General features: G+C 29.8%; 1 protein-coding gene across 1 annotated transcript in view; it reads left to right on the top strand.

The window, feature by feature from the left end:
• Nucleotides 1-413: 413 nt before the first annotated feature.
• LOC143244018 (multidrug resistance-associated protein 1-like) overlaps nucleotides 414-13,506 on the top strand; it is a 51,555-nt gene continuing 38,462 nt past the window's right edge. Inside the window, exons 1-6 of the mRNA XM_076487960.1 lie at nucleotides 414-607; nucleotides 8,011-8,187; nucleotides 9,070-9,195; nucleotides 9,429-9,566; nucleotides 11,236-11,376; nucleotides 12,146-12,201. Coding sequence (XP_076344075.1) covers nucleotides 578-607; nucleotides 8,011-8,187; nucleotides 9,070-9,195; nucleotides 9,429-9,566; nucleotides 11,236-11,376; nucleotides 12,146-12,201 — 668 coding nt within the window. The 5' untranslated portion in view covers nucleotides 414-577. The remainder of the gene's footprint in view (nucleotides 608-8,010; nucleotides 8,188-9,069; nucleotides 9,196-9,428; nucleotides 9,567-11,235; nucleotides 11,377-12,145; nucleotides 12,202-13,506) is intronic.

The raw sequence follows: 13,506 nt of genomic DNA, 5'->3' as shown, positions 1-13,506 counted from the left end.
ATTAAAATACTTCAGTAACATGTAAATTTAATCACGTTTACGAAATGATAAATAATTTGAAAATTTTATTACAAAAACATTCATATGCCGGACTCTTTATATGTAATAGGAGATAAATTTTGCAATTTAAACTATTTTGATGCGATAAATAAAATGCATTTATCTGAAGAGAAATATGCCAAAGGATAGCGCTGTAAAAAACGATATGCACGTGATTTTGTAGGTTCGGTTGGAACATACGAAGTGTGGTAGGAAGTGTTCCGAAGGTTTGAGGGTTTTATATTTACATGAACGCATGTGGTAATAACATTTTGATAAGTGATAGAAAAGACACATCACTTACAGTAATTAACGAATAAGAAAGTTTCAATACGTAGTCACATAATTGAACTTTGCTGTTTTTGTTATTTTCAGTCAAGTTCTGGAAACAATTTTACTCCAGTATCATTATTACTAGTACCTGTTATTAAGTTGAACTTTGGAAGAAAGTAAAGTGAAGAACAAGCAAGAGGAATTTTTACCAACATACAAGTTATAACACAACTGATGGTCCAAGTTTCTGTTTCGGTTATCTGTAATGGACGAATTCTGTGGCTCAGAGTTTTGGGTTAGTGAACATAATATTTGTATATATTAAGAATTGTGAATATACTTTTGTGTTTAAGAGTGATATGAAAGTGATGTACGTTAGTTTATCATACCATTCTCAGCACGTGTTAATTATGTGACAGTTTTTGTGAAGGTGTAATGTACTTTTAAGATATATAATTGTCAGAATAAAACAGTTCACCCAGTTGTCGATCTAAACATAATCACAGTCTCATACAAAGTTATAGTTTTACAAGGCTAACCTATGTTTATAGAAAGAAAAAAATGACTTTTTAGTTACTTGTTATTCTATAAGTAAAATTAAGAAAAGCTGTTATTGGTACTTTAAATAAAGCATAAAATATTTATCTGATAAATATCTTCCAGTTTAGAAATGATATCTAGCATCTCTTATATTTCAACTAACCAGCTCCATTGATGTTAATGTAAATGTAAGAAACTGTGTATACTGTTTGCATCAGGAAGTTTTTAAACCTATTAAAAGTATCATTCAGGCTTCCTGAACATAGGATAAGCATCTCTATAACTCATTAATGTGTGAATTTGTATCTCAAGATGGCTGGTATGGGCCAAAACATTGCTCTTTACTTTATTAGTAAAAGTGTTAATACCCATACCAGTCATCATGAGATGCACTTTTACTGCAAATGGGTTTCTCGTCATTACATAATATGTAAACTATCAATATTAAAAGAAACGTGTAAAATGCCAGTTACAAATATTGAATGTGTTCACCAACTTTAAAAGATATTGCTTTTTGTAATGAAAATTTTTTAACAATGTAAACAAATGTTAATGCAGTTGATAGAGAATGCTTAAATTTAAGTTACATCGTAGATGATCTATTTTCCCCACAAACTAGCTATTTTACTGTTCAGTTTTTGTTTGTGATCTTAGTTGTGTAATGTTTTTCAAAATTTGTTTCCTTGTATACAGGATTGTGCCATTATGCTAATGTTATTTGAATGTGCAAATTAAATTGAATAACAATTACAGTTGTGAACAGTTTTGACATTGTTTTGCAGGTAATGTTATCAAAAAATGATCCCTTTTGAGAAAGGTATGTAACAGCTTTTAACAGTAAACATTCATGCAGATCATACAGATGTGCTCAGACTGGGAACTTGTAATTTCCAATATGGGGTATCCTTTGTACTTAATAACATTAGAAAACAGAGGAACATGGTTTAACTTGCTGAATTAGGAACTTCAAGAAATAAAACCTTCAGGAAATTGCACCATGGCCATGATAACAGTGAAGTATTAACAAATACAAAAAAACATAATCAAGGATCTCTGTCTGGAAAAGTGACACAAATCGTGGTTCAAGTTGCTTATAGATTTCTATGTAATCAGGTTGTTGAAATTTATGGTGGGTAAGAGTTATTCTCATATCCAAGATGGATTATGGAAAGAAAGTACAATGGAATGGTGTGTTTTGGACATGAAGTATTTACATTACAGCTTTTTAAGATTAACATAGAGCTGTTGTCAAGATGCACAGTTTTCAGATAGAGCATGAGGAGATATTTTGACATCACTTTAATGAAGTGGTGATTTTTTAAAATTGTTTTACTGTATGTGATGTTCTTAACCTCCTTCATATGTACATTCAATAACGTCATAGTACATTCAAACAAAATGCATGTAAAAACTCCACTGTTTGCAAGTTCTGTTGTCAGCATATTTGGTTAAAGTGGTTTTTATTATTTGATTCAGTTGGAAAATTATCTGATGCACCCAGTTACAAGGTAATATTTATCGTCACTATTAATGTGTTTTTGGTTCTCCAGAAATATGAAGTGACCAAACCTGTATTATGATTTACAGTAGAAGAAATTGTGCTGAATAGTTCAGATGCCACAAAATGCACGTAATTGTTAATTTTCTGCACACACAAACATACATATATATATACTATATTTTATATCTTATAAGACATTACATCATGGAAGATGCATCCTAATTTTTGAAAGACAATTCTAAGAAAAAATATTTTGACTTGGCAACCAACACCGTGATGTAACCTTGACTTTTTTTTCAACCCACTAAGTAAATGTAGTCAAATACATCATATTCTTCACAGTATATCAACAATGCTAGTTAAATTGAATATTTTATGCTATTTAAAATACTTGTAATTGGTAAGTAATAAGATTAGGATCTGTATGAAAGACCATTTTGATTAAACCCTGAGCTAACCTCTTGCCTTAACCCATAACTTTTGTCTTGGAAGACACATGGGGGTTTTTCAAGGTAGTTTTAAAGAAAAAAGTGCATGTTACAAGGCATAAAATATGGTGTGTTTTGTGTTTTTTTTTTGTTGTTGTTAAGTGCAAAGCTACAATTACTGCAAGTTTTGAAACCCTGAGTTTTAGTGTTATAATTCCATCAGACTTAACACTGAAACACTGGGTGGGGCATAATTTAATTTGGCTTGTAAGGTGTTACAAATGCATTAGTTTAGAACACTGACTTAACTACTTGAATAAAATAGTATTACTGTGTCTTTTATTAAGTTTGTTATCAAACTGAGCAACATTAGGCTTTCCCGAACTATTATAAGCAGTCTTTAAAACTAAGAGAAATATGAGTTGGATTACCTAATGTGCAAATCTATGTCCATTTTGATCTTTTTTTTTATCTGCAACTATGAATGTATATATCTTATTACAATTCACAGCTTTTATGTTAAGTCAGATTAGTTTTTAGAGTAAGTACAATGTTTCAGTCACTGGTGTGAGCCTTATCAAGTGCACATGTCTTTACAGTAAAGAAGGTTTTATTATTTATAAGTGAACTCAAAATGAATCTATGAATATATATATATATATAAGAAAAATGATACTAATCTTTTGATAGTTACTGAAGGATATCTTTCATTAGAAGTGAGCAATTAGTGGAGTTTGTGGACTACTTATCAGGCTCATTTATCAGTTAATCCCATATGAGACTTGAAATTGTTGTAACAATAAATAATAGTAATAATTGGAAACATTAATTTTGAGTTATTTGTTATATTGCTAAGTTTGGACTCCGATTAAACTGAAAAACACAGAATTGAGAATAATAATGGCAATACTTTGTTTACTTGGAAAAGTTGAAAACAGTAATAGTCAAAAGCACTAATTTCAATAAGTTGGTTATTTTGTAAAATTAATAGATTTAATTGTAATTTTGATTAATTTGTATACAACTAATCAGTGTAACCAGTGCCCATAGGTAATTGATTACTAAGGTTAGTTGTTCAACTCCACCTTTCATTAGAAATGAAAGTTGAAGATGCAGCAGAGTTTTGAAAGCAGCCTGTTTTAATGTTAGCTTTTAATATTAATAGATTTTTCTAATTTTTGCATGGAGTGACTTTTATGTTTCAAAATATTATGTAATGTAGATTTAGGTGCATTTTCTTTTGCGTTTTATTGTGAAGGTGGCTGGGATTACAGCAACTAAAATAACATTTAATGTATACGCTTCTAGGAGATTCATGAATGGATACTTAGGTTTGTAACATTTACTTATCTTTGAGGAGTAAGTGAAGACAGCATCCTTATATAAATATATGATTCTATGACCTAGTTTGTTTTGTGATTATTGAACAATTGGTCTCGTGAGATGACAAGCAATTTTTGTTCATTCATTCTTTTTAGACTTTGATCAGCATTTGTTTGATTTCTAAAGACTTTGCTCAGTGTTTGTTCAGAGATGTAAATGTATTCTATGCACTAGAAACTATGTGCTTAAGAAAATAGTGTTTATTATATATGGAAATCAATACTTGTGAACTTTAGGGACTGAGATTATGTGTATTTGTATAAATATGAGCTTGTATATGCAGTTCCATATTTATTTTGTCTTTCAGTCAAAAAAACAAAAGGGGAAAACATTAAATTATTCCTTCATGTCACATCCATTGATTGGACTATAATGTGTTACTGTGTTTCAAAGTAAAGAAGTGATATTTAATACTGCTGGCTCTCTCATCTCAAAATTAGTTTTTCTTCTCTGTGGTGGAAAATGTCATCTTTACTTCCTTTTTCTATGTTTGGAGGATGCAGTTAGTTTGCTTGTAATTTTTAGATGTATTAGTGAATTTTTTCTTTCTTTTAAAGGTGTTGCAAATGACCTGCCTCTTATGAAACTTGTGCATTATATTTAAATTTATTTCAGGCCAGTGTTTTTATCACTGATTTCAAACATTTTGATTATAACTTCAGATCAGTCTTTGTGTTTGTTTGTTTGATTTTCTACATCAGAAGTTGGTCAACTGCCTTGTATAAGTGAAAGTACGTAGTTTGAAACTCTTTCAAACTGTCTGATCAGATGAGTGAAAGAAAACAAAAACTGTTCATCTTTGTTTTGCTTCATCTTAGTAGATGATAATTGAGTGTTTTTATTTGCCTTACAGAACAAGTTACATAAAATGTTTGCCCCAAGCCTTATTGATGCCTCTCTGCTCCTCATAAAGCAATTCAGTTTCAAATTTTGGAAAAAAGGTGCCTGTGAAACTAAAATGTGCAACAAAAACCAAAGGCTTTAACAATGTTTCTACATCAACAAGTTTTTATCAGTTAATAAAGTTGGGTGAAACTGTATAGAGCATCAAAGAATTAGTAAACTGAGTGATTAGTTTTTTACTAGCAAATCAAACAATTCAAAACCAAATACAGGTTTTCGGAGGCTCTTACCACACCTTTCTTGTACTATTTTATGAGGAAAAAATTTATTGGTGACAGTTATAGGCAAGCAGTTTGCTTGATCAACCAATAATGAGAATTGATTATATTGATTGGTGTTATGTAAAATAATCAATTAATTACATCAATCTTGCAAGAATAATCAAAAATTAAAATTAGTAATTCCATTATTCAATGTTTTTTATCATGACTATTCATTGAAACAGAATGTTGGCATTTGAATTTTGTATTTTTATTTTAAACTGATTCACATTTGTTCAGCTCATAACTTATAGTAACTACTCATAAAAATCATCACCTAATCAAACCAATATTTCTAATTGCTTAAAAAGTTGAAAGAGATAATTTCAATGATCCAAGTCTCACTTGAGAATAATCAATTAATAATTGCTTAATGAAACCAAGAATTAATTATCAAATTTCAGCTTTAATTACAGTATAGTGTACTCATTTGAAACAGTATTTACTTTTCTTTAGGATGTTGTTATTGGAGCAGAAGTATTTGAATACAGTTTGCAAGTACTGATTTAACCTTTGACATTCCTATCTCATGGAGTTTTTGTTTGTTCTTTGGTGTAATCACTAAAGATAAAGCTGGATTCTTTTTCTTTTCTTTTTTTTTGCAAGAACAGTTCTGTCTTATCTTGGTTATTAGATTTGTACTTTTGCTTTTCAAGTGATAAATTGTGATTAAAAGAGTTTGATATTTTGACAGCTGTTTTTTAGTTCAGTACACAAAAGTAACTGTAAGCAAATCTCATTTTTAATAGCTTTAAAATTATTGTGCATTTTATTCCACATCTTTTTGTATGAGCGTCTATAATAAAATATACATGGTCTGAAAATACTGTAGTATATGTAAAGTCCTTTAATATTTTCTTACATTCAGTTATCTAATTTCATTTTATCTTTCGAATGGAAGGGCATATGGAAGATATTGTATCTTGGCTTACGTGCATTTCTGTGAAAGTACTCTCTATCTTTCAATAATTTCAATTAAAGATTGTTTTATATGTAACAGTTATATGAACAGATAAGCGTTAAAAATAAAATAAGCTAATCTGATTGATATAGGGTTAAGGAATGAAACAATAGTCACAGTATTGACATATCAAGCTTGTAATTTCTTCAGTAATTGGTTTCTTTTGTTTTCAGTGCTGGGTAATTAGTTTCAGTTACTTAAAAACCTTACTAAATACTTAATAAAATATTAGGTTTTGTTGCATTACTTTGTCTCTACCCACTGTGAATGTATGTATCATTGAATTCCAAAATATTTTTTTTTATTTTAACAAACAAACAAAAGGATGGTAATATGGAATGATCTCTAACAAACAAACATTGGCAACATTTTGTGGTACTTTGAATTGCCAGCACATGCTATTAACTCTTTAATTGTAAACTTGTAGAGCATTTGAGAGGTTTGGGGTCCAATCCTGCTTGCAGGTGATGCAGGAATGGGATTTTCACAAGATAAATTGTCACTAAATTGGTGATCGTTTTTGTTTTCAAGATTAGGCTTGAGGTTCAGTCTTGTTTATGAGAGGGGAAGATACAAGATTGTTAAAAAATGATTTACCAGGAATTGTTGCTTGGCTCACTCTTCAGCTCAGTTGATAAAGTACTTAGTATCAATTAATTGATTTAATCGATTACCTATTAGTCTTAATTGGTGTTGCATAAGATAGTCGATTAATCAAAATTGCAATTAAATTAATGTCATTAAAATAAATTAACAAAATTGGTGTTTGTGCTTATTACTGTTTTTATTATTCCAACTATTGAACCAATTGAAACATTGCCACAGATTTATTCAGGTTTTTTTCAGGTAATATAAAGTTTTTGAAATTGGTGTTTTTGACTGTTTATTGTTATTGTAATTATCCCAAACTTTGTCAGAATAACCTATTTGCTGAATGTTATTAATTGGTAAGGTAAATAATTAATTTATTATTAAATTCAACTCATTGACCAACTACAGTTGCAGGTGATGGAAAATTATTACTACCACATCTTTACCAAACCAAACTAAAGTGCAATACAGGTTGATTAAACCAGTGAAGAGATCTCGCTCTTTACATTAGCTTGCACAAAGGAACAAGTAAAATATGAAAATTGTAGTGGTGATGAAAGTGAAAACAATAAGGAATTAAAACATGTTATTTAATGACAAGAAACTCATCTTGAGACTCATAAAGTTAAGATAGCTTGAATGAGTAACAAAGAAAATTTCATTACAAGTTTTAACACAATAATGACTGTACAACTTGTTCAAAAGATTTTTTTTTTCTCTGTTAAACTGGTAATAAAACCATCTGTAAACATGTCTGTCCCTCTTAATCATTATCTTGTGTTCAGAAAACCAACAAAATAGAACCGAGGTCTTATTCCATTATTCCATACACTGTTATTTAGGTGTTTTGTCTGTTTTGAGCACTCTAATTTTTTCAAAGTAAACTTGCCAGTCACCCAAGACACTCAATCAAGGGCACCGAGGGAAAACGGGTAGGATGTTTAGGCTAGGCAGTAACCATCAGAGTGGACCTCCTGTCTAGAACTGAGATACAACTACAAGCTTTTTAATGCATGATATGTTGAACAGACCTCAGTTTATTTTCATTTTCATTAAGATTTGTATTAAGTTTTTTTAATATGTTCATAATTTAGTTTGAGTATTTAAGGTATTATTTTGTTTCTTTTATAGAATCTAAATGAGGTTTGGTACTCTGAGACTCTAAATTTCACACCATGCTTCCAAAACACTGTATTAATATGGGTGCCATGTGGTTTTCTGTGGTTGTTTGCTCCTTTAGAGATGTACTTTTTGAGGAAGAGCCATTACAAGCCATTGCCATGGACACTGTTGAACATCACAAAAGTAGTAAGTAAACAGTATTTACTGTTGCATATTACTTGTTAATGAAAATCAATAGTTATGTTTCCATTCATCATAGAGTTTGGAACCAGAACAGATGAAATAAAAAACTACCTGAAAAATCCTTAACATACTTACTAGACCAAAACAATTCATAGCAAATACCTGGGACATTAACTAAATTAATTAGTTACCTGGAATGTGCAAGAACCAACAGCCTTCCTTTACCATACATTATTGGAGTTATTTCTCTAAGTGATTAAAAAAATGAAATTAGTTTCATGTTGTATGTAAGAATGTAGGAGAGGTAAAGGTGGCAATAGAAAAACAAATTGTTTCAAACAACTCTTGTAATAATTAAATTATATAAATTAAATGACACAGATTTTAGTGGTGGGGAAAAATGAGAATACCTCAAGAAAACTTTCAGTGGTTGTGCACTCGATGAAGGTTTATTTTAATGGTGTCAAGTTTACTTGCTGACCTGAAACACACTAAAAAAGACTAGAAAAACATCAAATAGGTAAATATATGTTGAACACACTAATGTGTGTGTAACATACAAAACATAAAATTCAAAGCTATTTATGCTATGTTAATAGTGTTGGCATTACACTTAGGTGTAAGAAGTAATTAGTTTAAAAAACTTCTATTTAAAATCAAATTAGGTGGTACATATATAGTGTGGGGCAGAAATGACTAGTCATCGATTTCATTTGGAACATGATTTAATTTGTGACTTTACATCAATATTTCTGTTAGTACCAACAGTTTATTAACTTTGGCTTCACCATATATGTGCACACCTAGGTGATAAATATTATGTTAATAACTGGTGTAGTATAGGTGGCTTGAACATTTTTTAATACAGTGATGTTTTTTTTATAGATGTCTATGGTAATTTTACTATGTGTGTGTGTGGTAGAAGTGGCTCTAAGTATTCAAGCATACTCTTTAGGGTGGGAAGTGTTCCCAGCTGATTATTACTCACCATTTATCAAGTTTCTCACACTGGTAAGGCTTGTATTAAGTAAAAGCTTGCATGTTTATCTTTTCTCTTTTTGTATCTTTAATCCATGTAGCATTTGATTTGTATGTTATATATATATATATTTAAGTTTTTAAGTAGTTTGTTATGTTTGAGCAAAACTGATATGAACTGAGTCCTCTTGGAATCATAAATTATAACATACATCCATAATAGTATTTATGATTACTGATTTAACTTTTTTTCTGGTAATTTATAGGTCATGGCATTAGTTTTTGTCTTGGTTGGAAGGAGACGAGGGATGGGATCATCTGGTGTTCTCTTCCTGTTCTGGCTTCTTTTATCTGTGTGTAATTTAATTATCTTCAGATCATTGTTAATGGACACCTTCAGTCAGGTATGTAGAAATATGAGGTTATGTTTATATTTATAGTTTATGAACTTCTAAGATAAAAGATGGTAGTAACCAGATTTTACATAAGAATGCTCAATACTTTGCTTTGATAACTTTATATAAAATGATAAAAATATGTAATACATGTTTATGATAGGAATTTTTTTCTTGGAGGTTTTTAGTTGAAATAAGTATTGTTTCTTAACAGTAGAACTTTGTAGATATTTAGACAAATAGTCTATAATTAGAGATTTGAGCAATTTTAGTAGTAGATGATATTTCTGCATTAAAATTCTGCTTTTTGAACATATTACAAAGTCTCTGCTGAGTTTTATAAAAAACACATGAAGAAATTTGTGTCTTTTATGAAAAATCAAACACTTTCTTGTTTTATGAATATTCCTCTTAAGTCTACCAAGGGCCCAGCATGGCCAGGTGGTTAAGGCACTTGACTTGAAATTCGAGGGTCGCAGCTTTGAATTCCTGTCACACCCAACATGCCCTTTCAGCCTTGGGGACATTATAATGTGATGGTTAATCCCACTATTCGTTGGTAAAAGAGTAGCCCAAGAATGGTGATGAGTGGTGATGACTAACTGTCTTCCCTCTAGTCTTACACTACTAAATTATGGTCAGCTAGAGCAGATAGCTTTCGAGTAGCTTTGTGCGAAATTCAAAAATAAGTCCACCACATGATGAACCAAAACGTGCCTTGTAAATATAAGTAGATGTGAGAAGTAATATGCCTGTTTTTGCAAGTAAACACTTTTCTCAGTTAAATATTGTCTAATTGTTTTCCAGAAAATCTTTTCAGTGGAAAACATTTGTTGTTAGTTAATAAATCATTAGCCCCTTTTCCACATTGTGTTAGTGTCAAGACTAGGTTTTGATACCAATGGTGGGTTCAGCACAGATAGCTCATAGCAAAGCTTTGCATTCAACTACAAACAAACAAAAGAAAAACAAGATATTAATTCAGAATGCCATGACAAAGAATGAAAACTATGAAGTTAATTTTTCATTGAACCACTTCCATGTTATTTGAATTTTTAATTTAATAGGCTGTTGACTTCATTACTAAAATGTATAGTAGGCAAGTTTCTGCTTATAATGTATAAATTATATTAGTAATAAAAACATTCCAAATGCAAGATGCTAAGCAATAATATCAGTATATAAATGTTCTCCTAATGCAGTGTTTCTCATCCTTTGTTGGCTTAGGATACATTCATAAACATTAACTTGTTGTGACCCATTAGATGGCCTTATTGTTAAAAAGAAATTCTGGCTTAGTTATTAAACAAATAAAGTACTTATAAAGTCTGTTAATAGGTCTTTCACATATTCTGAAGACCCAGTGTTAGGTTGGAACCCATGGGAAATTATGGTTTGGTGTATAATTATCATTAAATATTTATTGGGTAATTACTAAAAGTTGCAAGAAAGTTTACATATTTAAAAAAAAATTATTTCTTTATTTTCTATTATTAAATGTCTAAAAAGTTGTTAATAGAAAACTATTATGTGCTTATAATTTTTAGGCACTTTTCAGGTATTTATGCTTCATAATTTCAAAACATTAGCACTTTTTTTAATGAAAAAAAAAGCTTAGAGTGCTTAATAATGTGAGACATAACAGTTTATTTCAAATTGAATAACTTTTGACTTACAGGAAACCCACTTCAGTGTTAGAGCAGACCAAAGCAAGTTTGTTATTAAAGTAGTCACCTTTCCTGTTTTGCTGATTGTGCTCTTTCTGTCATGCTTTGCTGATAAGAGACCATTTTCTTCAACTCTGGGGAAGAAACTTGCAGTACGTTTCTTATTTAATTTACTTAGAAACTTTTTCAGAATATATTAACTCCTATATAAGCTACGTGTTTAACAGTGAAATTCTTCAAATGTGGACAACAACATATAACATATTAAATAAGTTTTTTTTCCTACTACTGGCAAATAATTTCATTTTTCTTTCAAGCAAAATTTATAAATTCTCATGAACTTAACTTTTATGCTCAATGTATCGATATTTGATTTATCTTCCACCAAATTCTCTATATGCATACATAAAAGGAAAAAAAGAGTTGTTGAGTTTCAAATCTTTTGCCAGTTTTGAGGATGACAAGATTGCAATAATTAAACCTAGGAGTGAATATAAAGTTTTAAAGGTTGTTTGCCACAAAATTTTCATAACTTTTATTGAGTTGGAAAGCTTAAGGTTATGTAATGAGTGAATTTACTAGTCTTAAAATAATACCATTTATTAAAGAAGATTCAAAATAGAATAGACGGAGAATGTTTGCTGTTGTAGACTGTAAACATCAGAATTGAGAGAGTGTTTACTTAAGTAGACTAAAAGTAGCAGAATAGTGATTAATGTTTAGTAGATTTAATATAGAGAGTATTAAATGGAGTAGTCTGAAATTAATAAATTTGATTCAGATTTTATTATCTGTACTTTTTTGAAAAAGAAATTAAATCTTATTAAACAAAAGAACTTTGCATTATTTGTAAAATATTTCATATTTGCCATTTTTTCCCTACAATATTTTGGTGTTTCTTCAAACTAAAATTATGTACAGAATCCTGAAGATGATGCATCATTTCTGTCAAGGATTACATTTTGGTGGTTTACTAGGTAAGAATTTTTATATAAATTGTTACAAATAATTATTGAAGTGGAATTCTGTCATTTGTTTTGGAAGAAAGATTATTAAAGATTTGTATTTGTTCAATTATGTAGGCCTGTAAATTTAAACTTTGTAAAAATTGTTTTGGTTTTAATTAATAGGTTTTCATAATTCACCTATGCAGGTTTTGAAAATAATATATATTTTTTTCTATTACGTAGGTAGGTTTTACAAAGTGGGAAGAAACATACCATTACTTAGATCAAATATAACAGAATATGTTAGGTCATTTACGCAACCTCTTGTTGTCATAGTGATGAATAAATGATATTGAAAAAACAAAATGTCAAAGTGCATGCACAAACAAATACTATCCAGATATTACACATCATGTGGCTTGTTAACTGTATGGTTTGTAATGGTATGTTACTATACTCATGGTATGTTTCTTATAGGTTGTAGAATGGTTGATAAGACTCTTACATCACAGTTAGTCTAGAGAAATCTATGGCTCGTGATTTTCAACATTTTAAGCATAACAAATGAAAATGGTTTGCTTATGTAAAAGTAGATATGATGTTTTGTGAAAAATTTGTACATGATGGAGAAAAATTGATATTTTTGAATTAAGCATACAGAAATTATTTTAGGATATGTAAAAATTTCAAAACTGTAAAACTATTGCAGGCTTGTATTATTATATTACTTGACTCCAAAACTGATGTTTTTTGGAGGATATATAAGCATTAAAAAAGGAAGACTAGTTTTTACTCAGTTTCCTGTGAAGATTTTATGCCATCTTTTTACATATTTCTGATGACTGTTTATGAAAATATGTTTGGACATTAACTGTAACAATAGGAAATAAAATGCTGACAGACACAGAACTGTGAATTTTAATAAAAGTTGTTTCCTTGTTAAATGTAATACTTTTCTAAAAGCATCTTTAATATTTAAAACTTTAAGGATACTTTACTCAAGGATTTATTCATAATCAGCAGAACAGGGAGAGGTTTTCATAGTGCTCTCGTTTTTGCTTGTTTGTACCAGTCCCAAGAAAAGTTTTTGGAATGCACAAAACATCTTAGTTTTATGATAAAGACACCAAACTGTCAGTCACATCGAATCATGAATGAAATGGGCCTATTCAGTATCGTCATTACTGCAACATCTACTTTTCTGCTGTCAAACTCTAAAAAATTCTGAGTCGTGAAAACTTAGGTCTGAATATGAAGATAGTTTAGGCAGTGTTCTTTGTCAAAACATGCTTTATACAATCATGTACTGAATTTTATAACCAGTTAATGCAAAAA

This window comes from Tachypleus tridentatus, chromosome 2, assembly GCF_004210375.1.
Source record: "Tachypleus tridentatus isolate NWPU-2018 chromosome 2, ASM421037v1, whole genome shotgun sequence".
In the NCBI taxonomy this organism is placed as follows: Eukaryota; Metazoa; Arthropoda; class Merostomata; order Xiphosura; family Limulidae; genus Tachypleus; species Tachypleus tridentatus.
The sequence above is the reverse complement of the archived record's forward strand: the minus strand, read 5'-3'. Positions and strand labels throughout refer to the sequence as shown.